The sequence below is a fragment of the Scatophagus argus genome, chromosome 17 (assembly GCF_020382885.2).
Source record: "Scatophagus argus isolate fScaArg1 chromosome 17, fScaArg1.pri, whole genome shotgun sequence".
Classification (NCBI taxonomy): Eukaryota; Metazoa; Chordata; class Actinopteri; family Scatophagidae; genus Scatophagus; species Scatophagus argus.
In genome coordinates, this window is record NC_058509.1 from 7,265,992 (window position 1) to 7,287,154 (window position 21,163).

At 42.9% G+C, this 21,163-nt stretch overlaps 1 protein-coding gene across 4 annotated transcripts in view; it reads right to left on the minus strand.

Moving 5' to 3' along the window:
• The window catches only part of celf3a (cugbp, Elav-like family member 3a), a 42,560-nt gene that overhangs the window by 14,104 nt on the left and 7,293 nt on the right, over positions 1-21,163 (minus strand). For 2 of the 4 annotated variants that reach the window (XM_046418534.1, XM_046418532.1), the window contains exons 1-6: positions 18,453-18,786; positions 14,643-14,787; positions 14,451-14,506; positions 10,891-11,480; positions 9,842-9,994; positions 8,101-8,183 (exon numbers count right to left, since the gene is read on the minus strand). In XM_046418534.1, the coding sequence (XP_046274490.1) occupies positions 8,101-8,183; positions 9,842-9,986 (228 nt within the window). In that variant the 5' untranslated portion in view covers positions 9,987-9,994; positions 10,891-11,480; positions 14,451-14,506; positions 14,643-14,787; positions 18,453-18,786. Of the gene's footprint in view, positions 1-8,100; positions 8,184-9,841; positions 9,995-10,890; positions 11,481-14,227; positions 14,507-14,642; positions 14,788-18,452; positions 20,516-20,621; positions 20,796-20,941; positions 21,143-21,163 lie in introns of those variants that run through there. The other 2 variants (XM_046418533.1, XR_006845955.1) reach the window with 2 other exon arrangements.

The window sequence follows — 21,163 nt, forward strand, 5'->3', positions numbered from 1 at the left end:
CTGTTTGCATTTGTGCAACTACAGCGCCAAGTGCAACGTGGCAAACTGTGCAGACTTCCATGAGATTCGGTATATATGTACTCTATTTACAGGTTTACTAATCCAACAAACAGAAAAATACTGAGCCTCCTATTCTGTATTTATGGTATTCAAGCCGGTTTTCATTGAAAAATGATCAACTAGTAGACATGTGTTCACTGTTTTACTGGTGTCTCTTTTTCAGTACTCGTATGAAATCATCATGCTCCAACAGTTTTTTTTTATCTGGAGGAGCAGTCCAGGTTTGATTTAAGGAAAAACAAACACGTTTTATGGGTTGAACTGAGAGCATTTTTGAAAATAGAAATGCTTTAAATACATGTGTATGTGGAGGCAAAAGAAGACAGCTTTAAACATATAAAATCAAAGCTGAAGGCTGAGAACAAATCGTTATTTTTCTTTTACTGAGCTGGTCATCACAGGATGTGACATACGGTAGCCAACTATAAACTGCACCTTAATTTGCAAAACCTTTTTCAGAATCAAATGCTGACAACAAGACTTCGGTGGATGTTATGGTCCTGTGCACATGCCATAAACACACAGGACATTATACACACAGGTGAACTTTCCCTATGAGACTAACACTGACCATCGACTCAATGAGATCAGATCACTTCCTTGTCTAATCCAAAGTCATAAATCCTTGTGAAATATCTAATCTTAGAGCTGAAATGAAAAATCAAAGCTGACGCCACAACCTCATGGTTTAATGTGATATTTTCAATTGATAGCAAGTGTTAAAGATGCCTGTAAAAAATCCCATAGCCCATATTTCCGTGCAGGAGGACAAACAGTGAAGGCGGCGGCGGTGGTGATAAGAAGAGGCGCAGCAGATGGCATAGGAGATTGGAATTAGAATATACAAGAGGGAAAATAGTGAGAAGTGCAGGCCATTGGGGCTGGGCCACTTCACATCGGCACGGCAACAGGCCCCGCCGCCCTTCGCATGACCATCATCATCATCATCATGGCAACCCTCGGCAATGAGAAAGACGAGAGCCCCACATCAGGTAAACAAGGCCGCCCTGAACGACGCGTGGAAGAGACGGGAGAAAAACAAGCGAGCGGGACAAAGGGTGCTTCTAGGTCGAGAGACAGAGGGATTAGATGTGTGAGGGAGGAGGGTGGGAGATGGAGAAGGAGAAGGAGAGGAAAAATGAAAGAAAAAAAAAGGGGGGGGGGGCGATGATGGAGGCAGCACTCGTGCCTGTTGAATGCTGGCGCTGCCTCGAGAGCAGATGCAGAAGCATCATCTCCCTCTAAGCCTAAACGCCTAACGTACACACTTTACTGTAATTTGCTCTCTCCCCTCCTCCTCCTCCTCCTCCTCCTCCTCCTCCTCCTCCTCCTGTTGCTCCCCTCCCCTCTTCTTTCTCTCTTTAGGCTTGTTTACAAAAACAGTCCCATGCTGTGCACAGACAACACGCAGGCAGAACCTGCCTGAACAACAGCCCAATTTTACCAGTGCGTTTCTGCTATTTGATTTTTTCTCCCCCTGCGCTGCATCTCCAAACACATAGCGCAGATATTACATACAATCATCCTCCGACTAAACACACATTCATTGTTCCCACACACACACACACACACACAGGCTCTGCTGTCTGCCCCTGTCGGTCACAGCAACATGAGCACACATCTACACATACTTAATCTTTTCTCTCTGGGATGCCGTGGGGGGATTTCAGTGGGATTATAAGATATTAAATCCATAGATTATCCAATCAAATCACAGCTCGGCCCCTCTTGCCATAATGCATGACCCCCCCCCCCCCATAAGTCCACGGGCACAGAGGAGTGGCACTCGGCCCCATGTAAATGCATTTCATCCATGGCGACATAAATGCGTTCTTAGATAAAGGATCGTTTACGGTCGGAGGGAGTAAAACATATGAATGATATTTTTCTCATGTCTCTGTTATGACGTACTGAGCAGAAGATAATCTCTATGCTGTCGGCTGAACAGCAGCCACTGTTGTTAAGTCTATATAGCTGCTACTGTGTGAGGGTGACACATTTCTTTTCCAATTTCAATCCATTCTGCTTGTCTGCCCTGAAAAGCAGCCACTCTGAATGGTAAATATATCAGCGGAGACCATCTCCCCTGCTCTTTCAAGAACATTTACAGCAGGGAGGCAGAGTTGTGTGTGTGTGTGTTTATGGGGGTGGGGGTTGGGGGGTGGGGCGCCTCCCCTCCGCTCCTTCACACAGCACTGGTCATTGCATCGTGCCGGTCGCCTAGCAACCTGGCATCCCTGGTCCCTGCCGTCTCTAGGCAACGAGACCTGCGACCGTAATCAACCTGCTACCCCCCACCCCCCCTCTTCTGTTCCTCTGCCGTCTCTGCTGCTTTTGCTCCCTCGCTTCTCCATCCACCTCCTCACCGCAAATGCACTTATACGCTGGGACGCACTTGTGAATCCACCCGAGGGAAAAGAACAAGCACAGGTGGAAATTGGTATATTCACAAGGCAAAAAGAAAGAAAAAAAAAGAGAGAGAGAGATCAAAAGACGTGGATGATTGAGAGCGTCACACAAAGAGTTGGAGCAAAGCAACAAAGGCAAGGAACCCAAACAGCAGAGATGCACAAGTGCAGTCTGTTAATGTTTCCACATGTGGATGCACGCGCAGATGCGCACGCACACACGCGGGCGAGCAAGCACACAAAGCAGGGAGAAACTCAACCTTCTCCTGTATTCAGCCAGTCGGTAAATCAATCAATCGCAAAGAGACTGACAGCACAACGCTTGTACAGTTCAATAATATTCAATCAATGATCCAGACTTCAGTGTCAAAGCAGCCTCCCAGCGTCTCCTCTTCCTGCAGGAGCCCCTACTCTGTCCAGTGTCAGGAGGAAGCTGACAGCTCTCAAAGCTTACACTCAGCCTTTTTGTCAGAAGAATCCCTCAAAGTGGAGAAACTGAATATCAAAGAGTAAATTCCTAACAACACTCAAGTTGACTCTCAATTGTTTTGTCTCCTCTGACTGTTAAATATTCATGCCAAGTGTTGTTTGACTCGACTCGGTGGAGCAGAAGGGGGAAAGAACTGAATCACGGTGTGTGGGTACAGATAGGGTACATGTCCTACTTTTCTTGTTCTTTTTTTTTTTTCTTTAACTTTTTTAATTCGGCACGGTTGACACACTTTAACTCCACCGTAGTCCAGCGTATGTGTTAGTTCAAAGAGCCTAACGAGTTTTGTGACAACAGCCTCTTCGCACTTTGGCGTGCGTTCGCCTGCCACGCGCGTTCACGCACTCTCCCCTTCCCCCCCAAAAAACACACACTATTTCTCAGTAACAGATGTCTGTATTTAAGCTGATAAACGCACTGCCTCAATGCACCTCCAGCCCCCTCCACCCTCACTGCCACCCACTGTTCATTATGTCAAACTTTCATTCATCTCATCTTCCCCTCCCCCCACTCTCCCTTATTGTCACCTCCTCTGTCCCCCCCCCCTCGTTTATCCAATTTCTCTCTAGTTCACACCCATTTACCACCTCTATAAATCCAATCTGCATTCATCATTACAGTCGCCCCAGAGTGACGTACAGAGAACGGGCCCTTTTGTTGTTGTCAGTCAGCGCCGCCCGTCCTGCATGGTCCCTGTCACACGTTTGATATGCATGCATATGTAAATGAATCGACGCATGAATGCACACTTACATAGATTCGTCAAGTGAACACATTGGCTCTGAGGCGCACTAATTGCTATCATCATCATGCCCCCAACTCACTATCATCATGACATAGCTACATATGGAGGCACAGCTTTATCTGTTCATTGTCTGACACAGGAAATATCTTACGAGCTCGCGTTCGGTTGTTTTAGGGCCTCGGTGAACCAGATCTGAGCATTTACTTGGTGTGTTTGTCACATGCCTTGTTGCACACTGAATGTCAGCTTGCACCTATTTATCTGCTGCTATACAAAATGAGACTAAAATGTGAATTCTGAGACATCAGCCTGCGACTGTTCGTGGCCCATGTGTTTCTGCAGGAAAAACATTTGCTCAGTCATTAAGGGCACAACACTGTGGCACTACAACCTCCTATCTCACATCCTGCGTATGAAGCCGGGGCTATATTTAGCATATGCATTTATTTCAGACTATTGATAAAACCCCTCTGTCTGCTCTGTCTGAGTCCTTATGGCTGAGTAAATGTCAGGCTTAGTCAGATGTTCCACTCAAAGAGGACTCTTTCCTCTCATATGGGCGGCTTAAACGCAGGAGGCCTCGCAGCTTCGACTTTTCTTTTTTTTTTAACTCTCAGACACGCAGCAGAGAGTGAATGAAGAAACCCGAGAGGAACGTATGATAAAACTAACAACTACCACCCATCCATATCTTTGGATGGGTGCTCTCCATGGAAACACACGCACACAGAAGCAAACAGACACATACGCACAACCATGCGCAAACACGCACACACAAAGGCACACACACCCTTGATTAAACCGTGTTAGTGTGAACACCTGCCCTCCCCCCCTCCCCCTACGCATGGAAATATACACCGAACACACACACACACCAGCATGCGCACACAGCTACTTTCTCACTTGGGCACGGTTGGTTATTAAATACTAATTGCATTTAAAAACAGTGAGGTATTGTTGCAAATATTAAATCAAGTAAGTGTGTGTTGATGAGGGGCAATATATTATGTCTCTACTGAAGGAGATATGTGTTTTAGGGACGCAACTGACAATTCTTTTCCTTACGGGTGAAATACTTTGTGAAATACATTAATTTGCCTTCTTGAGTTAGATGAGAGAAGACTGATGCCTGATGGAAGCAGCTAGCCTGCCTCGTAAAACAAACAAGATATGACGTGTTAATGAGCTTTGTAGGTGCTGTGCTGCTAGGTGGATTTGGTTACCTTTCCACCGAGACAGACCAGCTGTTTCGGCCTATTTCTAGTCTTTCTGCTCAGCCAAGTTAGCTGACTTGTAGCTTCATATTTACCGTACAGACACGAGAGCGGTCTCAATCTCACAGCAAAAAAAAAAAAAGCAAAAAAAAAAGCAAATGAACAAATTTCACAAAATGCCAAACTTTCCCTTGCCTGAAAATAAAAAAGGTGCCCATTAAAAGTTCTCCAAGCCTATGGTCGAAACATTTTATGGGGGTGTAAAAAAAATATGGATACGCCTGTGTTTCATGATATTTTCTTTCACGAAACTGTGTCAACTCTCGAAAATACTGCATTTTATGTATTGTTAATTAATAGCTTACATGCTAAGATTTGTGGCTACGCGGCAGACTTGTTGTTGATCTTCAGCCTTCCACTCCGACCTAAAAAGGTCAGCTGAGACAGGAAGAGGCTTTGAAACAATATGTTGCCTTGCGTACATTATCACAACATATGACAGCATACTGACTTGAAACTCTGGTACTGTGACAGGTATTCTTTCCGATACATACCATCAACGGACGACTAGGATAAACAGAAAATGTGCTTTTTAAAACAAAGAGCTGGAACTAGTGAATCGGTGGCATTTTTCTCTTCAGGGATTATGAAAATAGATTCATTTTATGTCCAAACCTTTCAGCTCATGTAACAATACGATTCTCTCATTAGTCGTTTTTTGTTGAAATAGGAGTTTGTCTTTGGAGGTTGCTTTGTAAAATGGCTTCTCTAAATGTGGCTTAACAGGATGTTATTGTCTCTTTGAGCCACGCAACAGCCGACCTGGCTGGACAAACTGGCCGGAGACAGTGCAGAGATAAAGACAGAATAGAGGGGACAAGAGTACAAGATGTTCAAGTAGGATCAAATGTGAGTACAGCTCACAGGAGCGAGTCTTTTCTCTTCCCATCCTCCATTTCCACACTTCCACTCAGAGTGAATCTGTTTTATTGCTCCTGCATTTTCTCCTTCTTTTGTCCCCCCCCCCCTCCTAACTCCACCATTCTCTCACTTTCTTTCCTTGCTTTCAGCTGAATGTGCTTTTGACGCTCTTCCTCCCCCTCTCACTCAGAGACGGACTCTCTCACCTGAAATTAAACACAAGGCCAGGTGCCGCTCTCAAACAACCATCTGGTTACCCCTGCCTGACTTCTTTCTCCATTTCTTTTTCTTTCTTCTTCCCCATTGTTGTCAAGGAGAAAAAAAAATCAGTGAAATAACAAGGGAGGGGGAAAAAATGGGCCTGAAGACCAACCCTGACAGGAGAAATGGTACATAAAAAAAAGAAGCAGTGCTGAGTGTTAATGACATCCTTCAGCTTTCTCCACATTCAGGTGTGCTTTCATTCACACGTTCTCCCCTTAGTCCGATAATTGCTTTCATGTTATTTCTTTTGTATCGCCCCGGCCATGAGATGCCAAAGTTAATTATTCTTTGGCAGTGCAGGTGCAATTAGATGACAATTACACCACAGCTGGTAGCAGGGGTGGGAAGCAGCTCTTGTCCGTGTGGGCGTGTATGGAGCTAATAAGATGGTTTTCATCTTTTCTTTTTTTTTTTCTTTTGGCAAGAGAAGACGGGGGGAGCCGAGCTTGCTCTGCACGGCTTAGAGGTAAGAGGGTGTGGGGAGGGAGAACCACTTGGGTAGAAACAGAGGGGTGGGGGCAGGGCTTTAGCCATGGGGGCACCAGGTCCTGCTGATCCCCTACGAGAGGTCAAAAAGGTCACGCTACTGTCACGCTAACAATGGGATTTGTTTTGTTGCCACCCTAATACCAGCCTGCTCCTTCAAGCCACCTCTGCGTCCCACAGTGACCCCCTGCCTGCCATTACAACAATGCACTCGTGCTGGAACAATCCAATCAATGAGTCGACAATTTTAATGCTCACAAAGTCGTTCATTTACCGAGAAAAATTCCAAATATTTGTTCAAACTTCTCAAAATGTGAGGGTCTGTGCTTTTGTGTCTGCTTTAGATATTTTGAGGATATTCAGTTTGGGATCACATGAGGCAAAGAAAAGCAGCAAATCCTCACATTTGAGAAGCTGGAACCGGAGAATATTTGGCGTTTTTTGCTTGAAAAATTACTCAAACAATAAATCAAAAATAGTTAGCTTTATAATTTTTAACTATTTGATTATTCAATCATGAAATATTTTAGCAAAAATGCCAAAATTAACTGGTCACATCTTCTCCAGTGTGATCATTATCTGGGTTTTCTTAAACTGAATATGTTTGGGTTTTGGACTGCTGCTTGGGGCAAAATAATGAATCAATTATCAAAAAAGTCTGATAGATTATTTGACACGCAGTGAAAACAATAGTAAGGTTCAGCCCTACATTGTTCACCCTTTCTTCAAAAACTGTGGTCATGAGCTGCCATTCAGCATGGGCAAAAAAACAAAAAAAAAAAAAGAAGTGAATGATGTAGATTTCAACAAAAATAACCAAAAGGAAACAAGGGTAAAGCCTTGTTAGCAAAAGAGGAAGCAGCAGCAAGTCTGGGAGCACACTCTGTCTCAGTAATTCCTTGCCTTGTCGCCTTGTCTCTCATATAGTCGGTTATTATAGAGACGCGGCTGTCATGTCATATTTAGCTCTGGAAATGTCATTTGGCAGCACACCTGCTGCCTGGCTATGCTAATAAAGCTAGGTTTAACTTTGATTAGAATTCAGAGGGAGAGATGGAAAGAAAGAGAGGAGACGAGGTGGAGAGAAAGAGAGAGAGAGAGAGAGAGACAGAAAGACGGAGAGACAGAAAGGAAGAGAAACATCAGAGAGAATAAGAAGTGGCAAAGTCACTCCAACAGCGAGCCTCATAGCTGTCTCTTTCGACCCGTGACATGTTGCCAGATGACTCATGCCTTAACTGGATGGATATGTCTGGATGCATCACATATGAAACATAAGAGAGAGAGCAGCCTCTGACCTTTATTGGAGCATATCAGCTTAAAGGGGGAAGTCAGGCCTGCATGTCAAACTCTGTTAATTTTCCTTTGTCACTGTGTGTCCTCGTGTGTCTGTGTGGTGTGTGCAGACAGCCTAGCATGCCAGTTATTCTGCTCCCTTAATATATATATATATATACACACATATATACATGTGAGCTGTTGAGGATCTCAAAAAGACGATGACACACTCACCCCCGGTAGTGTCTTCTGCTCGTGCAGTGCATTCTGGGCCTTGAGGGCGGATTCACGTGCACAGTATGTCAGAAAGGCACATCCTGGAGATGAAGTTAAGCAACAGAAGATCAGTGAATTATCTTTTTTTTCCCCCCAGATTCATATGCTATATATACTACTGCTGAGGTTTGCAGTGCAAGGTCGCTGTCTCTTAATCTTAAATGGTCATTTGCCCTGAAAGCCCCCATGCAGAAACATGCTCCTGGAGATTAATGCCCTGTTATAAAGCTGCCGTTTCATATATCTGCTTTGGTTTTTATTTAACAGTTATGGGTCAGCACGGCTTTCAGATTTCTAATAACGCATCCTGCCTTTAATCAGGCCATCATAATTAATGAGTGTTTGAAGGGGCATGAAACAGAGGCAAAAAAAATAATAACAAAATAAAAACAAAGGACATTTTATTATATAGTTCTCCTGGTGGCTCTGGAGAACTATGGGATTATTAAATCATAATACCTGGAGACCATTCAGACACAAGCAGTCTGAATGGGTATTTAATATCATGCTGGTCAAGCAAAATATATGCAGCCCCACATAATAGAGAAAGGCTTCCATTAACCTTTAGGGCTCCCACAAATCATGAATATGTAAAATTATGCAGAATAGGTGTTATAGGTGTTAGAGGACTGATACCACCTGGCCTATACGTCTCCCAAATGACTGATTTATAAAAGCCTTTGTTTCCTGTGCTCAGATTTACATTAGAAATGACAGCAGAAAGGATCACTGTTTATCTCAGATCACTTTAGTTGGGCTTTAGTCCATCTGTCAGACAGGATTTTGAATGGTTGAGACTTTAGTTCAGAAATACGTGAAGCCTGTTCACCATGTGACACACTGTGGTAGTAGTGGGTGACACTTAGTGACTGATAATCACCACATGAAACCAATTATGGGCTGACAAAATACTTTTTGTTGGATTGATCTCAGACAACTGCTTTTCTGGGAATGACAATTTGGGGAAAAAAAGGGTAATTCTCATTTTAAGAGTGTGTGTGTGTGTGTGTGTTTTAGTTTTGTTTTTTTTTACTGTTTTCACATTTCAGTTGTTCCAATTGTTAGTTAGCTGTAGATTGTTGAATGTTCAACAGCAGCTTCGGCATTAAACTCAGTTTGTCCTCTTGTCAGGAAACTGAACCTGATGTGCAGGCAAAGTGAGGCAGCGTGATAAAACAATACTGCACTCTTACATCTGGTTATACCTACAATTTTTAAAAAAGGAAATCGTCTTTTCTTTGTCTAATCCTGCATATACAGTTTGGCTCTGGCTTCAAAACTGCAGCCTCACTGAGATGACAAGAATTGCATTGAGTCACCTTTATAGTAGTTAAAACCTTTTTTTATTTTAAGTGAGACAAGGTTAATCAATATTTTAGCCAGTCCATGACTTAAATATCTGAGTGGGACTCAGATTTCTTTCAGGTTTTGGCCTCACAGGCGTCCATAGAGGCTCCAGAGAGACAAATAAGGAGCAGTTGAACCTCACTTTAGGAGGACTTAAGGCCTAACTGGAGGACATATTAGGGAAACTATGCACTATTTTGCCATAATAATGAATGCAAAATCAACAATATTTTTTCCCACTATGAACTCTCTGAGACTCTCTGAGAATCTCAGAAAATATTATTTTAAAAAAGAGGGTGGGGGGTGGGTAGTTTCCAACGGGTTTGATCCTTTACTTCGATGCCTCTCTTACCTTTGTGCATCCCTGTGTATTTGTCCTTTATCACCGTCAACTCATAGATCTTGCCAAACTGCTCGAAGATGGGCTTCAGGTCCTTCTCCTCCAGGTTTCGGGGTATCTGCCCGATGAAGAGCTTGATTGCGTCAGGCTCCTTCATTGAGAAGTCTGGAGAGGAATAATAACACACATACAGAGAGAGAAAGAGAGAGAGAGAGTGGAGGAGACGGTCAGGAGAAGCGGACAGGAGCCTGCAGGCTTAAATTCACACTGCACAGGAGGTGCAAACAGGAGGCCGGGGATGGAGGTGCAGATGGGAGCGTTCACTGGGAATGGGAGATTTAAATAACAGTTGCTACACCCTTGGAGACATGGTGGTCTTAATCTGGTAGTAGATTTCAGGGGATTTTTCAGATATATCACAATAAATGACATAAGTAACACTTAGATTACACTATATATTCAAATATGAATGTATAAAATTGTTCATAAGTAACCTAAGGCCACTGTGCGCTCACTGTAGACTGCCACTGATATGTTGGAAGAGCTATAAGTGCTATAAATACTACTGGCATAGTGATGTAATTTTATTTTAGAGATGACTGTATGCAATCACACATATATTTTGATAAAATTCCAACAGTTTAAGCCAATATCTTGTGCTATATTTGCACAACACACAACATAAAAACGTAATTAATTACATTATATTGTAACTTTCATGGACAGAAGGGATCAATAATCACGATTCGTAGCAAAGGAGATACGGAGATATTCTCTTTGTCTTGGATTTTTTTTTTTTTAAATGATCAGAAAACAAAATAAATAACGTAATGAAAAATACACAATCGCTCCTCGTAGTGGATTCGGTTCAGGCCGTCTGTACACGAAGCCTTTACAGAAACATGTCAGCGTGTCTGTCATCACAGCTGGAGACCTGCGCTCTCTTTGTCAAGACGCGGGTGACAACAACAATGACCTGAACATGATTTCACACCAACCTCCAAAAAGGCATCATCAACAACAACAACAACAACAACAAGAAAGAGTTAAAGACATCAAACCTGTGGTGCTGTTCGTGGCAAAGAATCGGCGTAGTCAGTGGGTGCCTTTCTTCTTCCCGCCGCTGTTATTTAGTTACTGAACCTCAGTTATTCAGTTCATTTGTCTGGAAGAGCGTCTCTGAATCCTGTAACAAGTTAGGCCTGCACCCCCCTTGTAAAAACACAAGTAACATCCAGCGACGGTCCTTTATTCGGCATGAGCGTGTTCTTCTAGATCTGCTTGTTGTTTTATCCCCCCTTCTCCTCTTTTCTGACAGATGCTCCGTATTTTTTCCCCTCTCCCTCAAATAAACCTGATATAAAAATAAACAGATCTCCCTCTAGCTTCGCTGAATGAGGGGTGTAGTGATAGATGAATTTAGGCTTCCTTCAGTAGACCGGAGGGAATTGGCAGTCTGGTTGGCTGTCCTCTCCCTCTCCCTATGTGTGTGTGTGTGTGTGTGTGTGTGTGTTTGTGTGTGTGTGTGTCTGTACTCCTTTGACGTCGTAAGCCGGTGTCTCCCTCCCTGTCCATCTCAGCTCCATCCCTCCTCCCCTGGGCTGTACGAGCCGTGATGTCTGCGCCAGGGACCGTCGCTAAACTACCAGCCCTGTGAGACAGCATATAAAATACACTCACGCTCTCCACACTGTGATTCTAAGTTCCTGTGTGTTTTTCAACTTGTCATTTAGGTTTTATACTTATCGATTTGTGTGCACCTCCCTTGTCTAAATATCCAAAACTAAAGCTGTTGTAGGGACAATAATTTTTTTATAATATTTTGCTTTCATAATTCTAACCTGTTTCATGACTGACACACGTACCCCAGGACCCATTTGTTCTTATAAGGAGGCCTGCGGTTAACAATAATTTTCATATTTAGAATAACGGACTAACCGTGCAATATTTTAAATGTCAGGAAATCGCCAAGCTGATTCAAAGTGTTTCATAGTGAACGATCAGTGATCCAAAACCAAAATAGATTATAATTAATATCATGGAAGACACAGAAAACTAGCAAATATTCACATTTGAGACGCTGGAGGTAGTATGAATGCAGATGTTTTTTAGTGCTTGTAAATCTATGAAACTGATTAAACAATATTCACTTCTTCCACATGTTTCTGTTTCTCTTTCTGTTCATACTGCAAAGTCCAAGACAACTGGTCTAACAAGGAGAAATAACTTTTGTTTCAGCTTCTTTTTCTTACACGTAACCTGTTGTATGACAATCAGCCTTTTTGTCACATTGCTGGATAAATAACAGTATTACATTTTAGAAGAATCCTAAAAATGGGAATGAACCAGAGAGAAGGTCGGGATTTTTTTACTTAATGTTAATGATATCAGACTGAAAGGTACTTTAGATAAAGGTATGGGAGGGTTAGGGTTTCTGAGGGCTTTACGTGCTTTTTCGTTTTTCCCGTGGAAGGTTAAAAAGCAGACGGTCCCCGACATCAAGCGATGCAAATCCGCCTTTTGTTCTCGTCGTGGAGCTGCCCATGGTGCTGAAATGGGTCCACTCAACTCGTGACACATTATCATGGCTACAATGTTCTCCACTCCGAGTGGAAAAAAGACATTATTTCAAAAAGAGTAAATGCAGGGACCGTGATTTCGCAGGACGCACACACACACACTCACACACACGCCCTCTCTCTAAGATCTCGACAGCATGTAAACAATGAGCCCACATGACAGCAGGCTGCACACACCCGACCTGCGCACACTTCAAAGGAGTCACGACCCGGACCCACTCGGCTGAGCGACCACAGGTTTATTTAGAAACACAGCAAACCACTGCACGGGCACGAAGCCCGTTAATACCTTTATTTCCAACGGCAGAATATCTCCTCGGCTTGTCTCTCAACGTTAAGACTGCCATCTGCCATCAGTCACTAAATCCTATCTGCCTTGTGCCCTTCAACCCCACGCAAAGCCCGCAGTGCAGGCGAGGCGAACACTCAGTTCATCGAGCTTCGATCAGGTATAAAACTGTGATCAACGTAAGCGCTTTTCTGCAACGTGATTTGTGTCATTTTCACAATGGATGGCATTTATTTATTTATTTTTATAGTGGAACAAAACGACGACATCTGGTGACGAGCTGCAAACACAAATGTTGCCAGTGGAGGTGTTTGTGTTGCTGCTATGTGACTTTGCAAAAAGATGTGGTGGAAGAAGGATACCAACACTTTAAGTAAAGATAAAAAATAAAACAAATTAAAAAAAAAGTGGAAAAAAAAATCTATTTGGTGTGGAAGAACTTGACTGGCCCACACAGAGTCCTGACCTCAACCTCATCCAACACCTTTGGGATGAACTGGAATGGAGACTGTGAACCAGACCTTTTGGTCCAACATCAGTTTCTGACCTCACAAATGCTTTAATGCATGAATGGGCAAAAAGTCCCACAGAAACAAAATCCTGTGGAAATCCTCCACAGAAGAGTGGAAGCTGCTATAGCTGCAAAGCTGTCTATGTATTTAGATTGCAATGCCATTAAAGTCCCTGTTGGTGTAATGGCTAGATGTCCCAATACTTTTGACCACATAGTGTAACTGTGTATAGTGTCAGTGGTTACAGCTGGTTGAGGTGCAGCATATTTGACCCGCTTCATACACTGTTTGGAAGTTCAATCTCTAACAGCACATTCCTGCCTTTAATTGGGCCCTAAATTTGATTTTTATCTTAAAATAAGTTAAAAAAAAAATATGTGAGATCAGCAGGGATATTTTGACCTCTTGAAACAACACATAGGAATGAAGAAAAACGAAACCTGACTTCAGAAAATATTTCAAACAATTTCATTTGCATTAAAATATATCAGGAATATTCTACTGCACTGGCAGATTTTTGTTATGTTTACTATGACTAAATGACTTGATAATTTTTTTGTTAATGCAACAAATGCATCATAATATAAACGGTGGTCACATTGTGTAGGAAAAATTTTAACTAGCAAAGCAACACGAAACTACAGCTCTTAGAAAGAAAAAATGTGCAATACTTCCTTCACAAATAATGTGAAGGAGTATTAGTGGAATTATACAGTACATGTACCTGAAAACTGTACATAAGAATGGTATTTGGCTTTAAATTAATGACAGATATGTTTGGAACAAAAAAGATATTCAACATCAACCTGATCTAAAACTCAGACGGAGCTCATCAGGTGTCTTCAGTTGGTCTTCTGTGGTGAAATTAAGTTAAATGACTGCGAATTTTTCTGATAAACTGAAGGCTTTTCCAGGCTGAAAAATCTCCCTAGCAGACTAAAAATTAAAATCTCACTGGATTATTACGTGACAGAAATAAGGTTTCCAGCTGAAACACATGACTAGGTGTGAGACAACAGACAAGAGAACCTTGTTTTATTTAGACATGAAAAACAACTCTTTATTTCACAAGAACATGCACTTAAAGGACAGGATTTTGTTTTTTACACAAACCTGGGTTTACTGAAAGCAATACGAGGTAACTGTGTGTGTGTGTGTGTGTGTGTGTGGGCGATGCACACAAGACATAAAAAGCAGAATGCAACACCTGAAGAGTGTGTAATAATCCTGGCTGTACTTACACACACACACGTGCCTCCCTGTCCAACCTTCCCGCTCTCAGATTCTGATTCCACAACTAAACACACAAGACAAGAGAAACAGAGAAAACAAATTCATCATTTTTCATTTTCTGCCACCCTGTATTGATTGTTATTGTTTTTGATGTCCTGCTGGTGCCACTCAGTTTCTCATGTATTAAGCTGAAGGCTTACTCAGCTGCTGCGGCGCAACGGCGTTCGTGTCAGACCACGAGGAGCCATCGCTGGGAGCGGCGTAGGATTCAAAGAGGAGAGATTCAGTTAACATGTGGAAAAGGTTCCCATCACATCAGACACATCAAAGTGTGGCTCTGGATCCCTGAGGAGGAAAACAGGAGGAGGGAGGGGATGAAACGGGGAAACAGGTTAAAATGCAAGGGAGAGATTTATGCGACACACATTGGAGAAATACATTTGTATGGTGCGCTTCAGGAATACACAACATCAACATCTGAAGGTGCACAAATCTTACTTTTTTTTGTGTGTGTGTGTGGTGCTACGGCTGCTACTCCTATCACACAGCAGACTAATAGTGAAAGTGATCCTGGGGAGATCTAGTGACATCTGCCTCACATGGACCTGGTTCTTCAAAGATGGTTTGACTAATTCTGGCCTTCATCAGGCTAAAACAATCTCATCCAGATAATTTTAGTTTCCTGGAACCAGTGTGAGGACTGATTTGTTGATACTGGAAGTAAAGATCAGAGCGCCCCCCATTTTTAATAAAAACAAAGGCAAAATAAGCAGAGCCGAAGCCATGATGAGTGTTAATATGATTGGCTGAGTGCTGATCGTGTGATCGCAGTTACATGCGGTAGGTGTGTTCCTGCACTGTCACTGCTGTCATATTGCTCTACATTGTTTCCACACTTTGGTATCTGTCACACAGTTAGACATTACCAATAAACGTGGTCAGGATACGAATGAGGTTTGAGCAGGACTGACAGAGGTTGTGTCTGATGGAGGTAAAAGATTTTTCAGTGAGAGTCACAAGCCTGCTATGAAGACAAACCTCACTGAGGCCCCTGCAAAACCTGTTTCAGCTGCATTAAATGTCAACAAAGGGAGTCCTGTACTTAATTATTTATTAGATTTTAGTGTGTGAATGACAATTCTCATTTCAGTGTCATATTAAATGCAACCTTTTGGGGTTTTTTTTTCCTAAGTTAGTTTTGGTTCCATTTAAATGTACAAACATCTAATTTGTTGCAAATTTCATCATGTGAAAGTACAGTTAATTAGTATGCCACTAATGTCACTGTAAATCTAAGACAGCAATTAACTTACATTTGGGAAACTATTTAACATATGGTTCAGCCTGCATGTCAATAAACTTGGACTTTTGCAGATTTGGGTTTAAGGGAATGTTGCCATGACAACAGCTCCAGATTAATTTTAAACCATCTCTGAAAAACCAAAAAGTCAAATTATTTAACATTATCGGCCTGATAACATTTTAAACTGCCAACATGTGACACAGTTTCCATCAGAGTGAGCCAACTCGGTGACCGTCTGGACTGTAATCTGGATAATCTGCGTACGAGGCGCAGCGCCCTGAAACCCGCTGCGCGACTTGTTGCGTTCAAGAACGTTGATTATCGGTCTGATCGCCGCTTCTCGCCTCAGGTGAAATACTGCCCGAATTTATTACGTACAATAAATTAAAATGGATTACAAAATCTGGCACCGAATTCTGCAAAGCTGCATGAGTGCTGCTATGGTTAAAATCGATACTCACTTCCCTAAACAAAAGCTGTAATGAATGTCTTAATTAAAGCCTTTCTCACCCGGACGGATTTATCTGTTACAACCTGCTGGAAGTTAGTATAAATTTAATACATATATACATATATATAAATAATAAATCTTGTATCTCGTTTAAAGCTACTAGTTCATATTGGTAAAATAATTAAGTTTGTGAGTATTTTATAGTGTAGGCTAATTGGGTTTTAAGAAGAAAACTCTTTGATAAATGTCATAAAACAGATTGATTTCTTCTCAAGAACATAAAACCGAGACTTTCAGATTTATAATCCGACAAGCTACTAAACAGCTTTCAAATTCAATTAAATCTGACTGAAAATTAATTATTCATGTCAGACTCCAGCGCTTGTTTTGTAAATAACTGCCACTGCCTGACTGTGCTGCAAACTTGTTCGTCCTGTGTGGAGACAGTTTGGCCTCAGACGAAGTGTCCCTCACATCCCCCTCTGCCACTAAATAAAAATAAATAAATAAATAAATAATAATTTTTTTAAAAAAGGCAGAAACATATTGAGAGTCAGCGAGCCTTCCACTGTGCCATGAGGGAAACATCTGTTGTCCAGGGGGAAACAATGAAACCCTCAGCTGGAAATGTGTTCATGACAGCACAACCAGCAGCACAGCAGAGAACAATGAAGTGGACAAACAGTCGGACCGAATGGATTTCTTCACTGCTCTCTATTCGCAGAGACAGTAAAATCTCATTTAAATAGATTTGGTAGATTATTAACTGCTCGACAGAAAAGCGGATTTATCAATTTTAATAACACAAAGCTATACAGGCTAAGAAAGAACAGACTAATTAGTTACCATGTTAACTGCAGTCATAAGCTATCAAACTAAAAACAGAAAAATACTAAGATTGTAAGACTTGTCTGTCTTCTGCAATTGACTACACCACATCTATGCATTTATAGTGAGCAAACTGTGGTCTGAGAAAGCTCATGATAACTTTTGAGATTTTATCAAATGACCAATAAACTGACTAATATTAAAGAGCAGGAATGAGTGAAGTCTTGGCGTTGAAATTCATTCATCGTGTAATTTTTGTCTCCTGCCTTTAGTTTAATTCCCTTTTTCTCTAAAAAGGACTTTAATGTGAGCTATACACAACACCTTCTGCATCTTCTTTACTGGAACATAAAGTACCTAAATGGTACAGGAACATAATGCATTTTATCAAGCAGTTTCTATTTAAATACAGGAAATGAACCTAAGTTAGAGGAGTAGAGCCTGTAACAGTAATTTCATCTATCTGAGATAATGTTGCATGGTAACAGCAACCTATCTTACACAGGAAACAGACACAGTGGTGGATCACTTCCTTACGAGTTTTCTAAAAAAATATTATCGAGTATATCGTATATTCGCCTCAAACAGCAAAGTATAATTCGACAAAATGCATTAAAATGTGTGCTTCAAACTGTACAGTTAGAGCTAATTTCTCTCATGATGGACAGAGAGATATGGTGACTAATAGTTCAGGCCAGTGGTGCAACAGTCCAAGGATCACAGCAAAGAGGAAAGAAGGAGGAAAAAAACCCCACCATTTTTCAAACTGAGATTTTTATTAGTCAGTACAAGTAAAACGAAAATGAAGTCGAGTATCTTCATCCCCTCCAAAAATGCACTTCTTCTGCGTCGGTGTTGGAAGCTGAAAGAAATAACTTTCACACGTCTTTTTCCCCTTCGAACAGACTTGTGCCGCTCTCCTTCGAGGAACTTAACGGGACGTAAAAACTATCGCCGAAGGGATCTCACGCAGTGAAAGATGGCATCGCTTCACCAATGTAACACTCGGAGTTGGAACAATAAAAGACGACTTTCCCATATATGCAAACGTGTATTGTATAAGGAACATAAATTCTATAACACACACTCTGCTTTTTCATTACCCAAAGTGAAATTTAAATTTGATGTTTTACCAAAAAGTTACTGAGATACTGCTGATGTGGAAAACAAGCAGTCAAATTGGCTCACTGAAAAACTAAATAACTGCAGAAACATTGCATCAACTAGACACTTTTGTCGCACTCTTTGCAAAAAATAACTATTTCTGAATTCAACTTCTGTGACTAGTTGACTTCCACTTGACCGCATGCACACTCGCATACCATGCACACACTCTGACCCATATAAGACTGACACTAAATTACATATTCAATGCAATGCTTCGTAATGGAGCAAATAGCACAAAAAGTGAATTATATATATATCCACCTCTTATTTTCTTTAATCTTCTGTCTTCATTCTGCAGCTCAGCAGATCACTCAGAGCCTCCCACTTCTTTCACATCTCCCGCGGTTGTTTCTTGTTCTCTTCAACCTTCTACACAGCTTCACTGTCCACATTTGTCTTCTGGCAGCTGCTGGATAAAGTGTTTCTTGGTATAACCTTGTCTGCTGGTGCCCACCTCACTATTTGCACTTTTATCCACACACGTTTTCCTTTTCAGATCATCATGGAAGGGTGTGGACCTCAACAATGAGGGACTAGTAAGTCTTAAAAGTCCAGGCCCATAACCTCATGACATTTAAAGAACTAGAGCTACGTGTCCAGTCAGAACCGCGGTGGTGGAAAGGGTCTCTTAGGGGCAAACCTTGGACCAGGGTATCCCCCTCCTCTTGGAACTGGACGTTTGCCTCTCAACCTTGGTTCAGGGCCTGGGAAACGAGGAAATGGTGCATGTGGTGGCCCTCTGGGATGCGGATGGCGTGCTGGGTGGGGAGGCCGATGTGGAGGCCGTAGACCAGGGTGATGAATTTCAAGATGGGGTGGTGGTCTCCGTGGAGTGTAGTGCAGAGGAGGAGGCCCACGTCGTTGGTAATCTTGGGCCAAGTAAGGGTCCTCTGACGGTGAGAGAGGGGCAGTGAGGTGCCCTCGAACTCTGGGGTAATGGTGTGAAGGGCTGCCTGGGCCGTAGTAAGGATCATCTTGGTGGTAATAAGGGTCATCTTGAAAGAAAGGGGCATCATGATGGACGTTGTAATGCTCAGGATCCTCCTGGTAATGCAGGTCATCTGGACGAGGGCGTAAATCCTCAGGGTGAGAGGGGTGAGGTCGGTCAAGGTCATACAGTGGATCATCTGGATGAAACATGGATTTATGTTGATGGTCGTGGACCACCATCCCACTGATGACACTGTCGACTCTGGCCCCAACCACGTCTTCTGAGTCCATGCGGAGCATTGGTTGATGCTCTTGGGGGATCATCGAACCGCTGCTTGCGTGAGGAGGGGCGTCAAAGCCCTGAGGAGGGCCAGGGAACTGCGGGACAGGGGGGAGGGTGCTTCTGATGTAACCAGTAGATGCAGCATGCTGGATGCCCAATTCTTGAGTTTGCTGACTTTGCCCTGCTTGGTATGGATAAAGTTCTGACGGCTTGTGCTCCCCAGCCACTCCAGGGCCTGTCAAATTATAGCCCCCAGGTTGCTGAGAGCTCCCCTCTGGGCAAGTCTCACCATACCAACCCCTTTCACTCACCCCCTGAAAGCCCTCAACTGTCTGCATGCTACTGGCACTGCCCGGGGCTCTTTCTCCAGGCACTGGCCCTCCTGTTTGTGCAGAAATCTGCTGGTAATGTGCAACAGGAGTAGTTATCCCAAGCTCCGACATCTCCTGTTTGTGATATGGATATGGCTGGTAGAGCTGTCCGTTCTGAGCCACACCTGGCTGCAAGTGGGCTTGCTGTTGGGAATTGGTGAGGTTTCCCTGACTGGTGTTCTGGTAGGCAATAGGAGCCATTTCAAAGGTTTGTGCAATAGATGATTGATTTGTGTTGGAGGTGAATGGGGCCACCACAGGCTTGTCCATGATCTCATCTTGAGTTGGGGTGCCTCCACCCTCATCCCGCACTGGAGTCCCATCCTGGTTATCTGCCCCAGTCACTGGGCTGAGGTTATCTCCTCCCGGCACTGGGGGTGTAGAAAAACTGAGGTCAAATGCACTAAAAGCAGGGTTCCCCGCCAGGAAGCTGTGGATTTTGGACTCTAAACTCTTAGAAGACAAGGACGGTTCAGGCTCTGTTGTCAAATCCATGTCTCTATGGAGAGCCTTTACCAGGGCAGAGGCTGGGTTGGAAGTCTGAGGTTGGGCTTGGGAAATTGTGCTTTGCCTTACAGTAGAGCTGAATGAAGAAGGCACAGGTGCAACAGAGGAGAGAGACAAGCTCTGAGGGGGCACTGCTGATGCAGATGTGGAGGAAGGAGAGGGAGGAACTTTGCCTGTACTGGAGGAGTCTGAGGAGACATTTGCAGCTGGGCTGCTCAGAAGAGAAGTGATGCCTAAGTGAAGAAAGTGAGAATACAGAAATATATTTTAAGCAAGCTTGCTACTTTTAATGTATAATATAAAATAAAGTGTTTGTTTTCAAAGGCTTCCTATTCTTACCATCAATGCTGCCTTGACTCTGGACTTTGGAGAGAGCACTGAGGAGGTCTGCGGGACTCACATCCACCTTGGACAGAAGGTTTACCAGTGAACTAGAATCCTGAGAGGCTACAGAGGCAGTAGGTGTGGTCTTCAGTGAGGGGTCAGCAGGGGCAGCTGCAGGAGGACTCTCCACTAAAAGTGTTGTGAGAAAGAAGACCACTCATTTTAACTGTAAATAACCAAAATTTATCATTGAGAAGTTTCTGAACAATGAAAGCTGGTACTTTTGAATTCAGACTCATTCAGCCACTAGCTTTCATGTTGCCACCAGCACTCACCTGTGCTTTTCTTGACGGATCCCAAACTGTTGAGGATGGAGCCAATTTTAGTCAGATCAACACTTTCCACAGCACCTGCAGGAGCTGCTACAGAGGGCGTGAACTGTGTGACCGTCTGCTCTGTTGTCACTGATGACTTCGGTTTTGAATGAGCTGGAGTGGACACCTCTGGGTGGGAGGGGCATTTGATCTGCTCCTCAACTGAGGAGAAAGGAGAAAAAA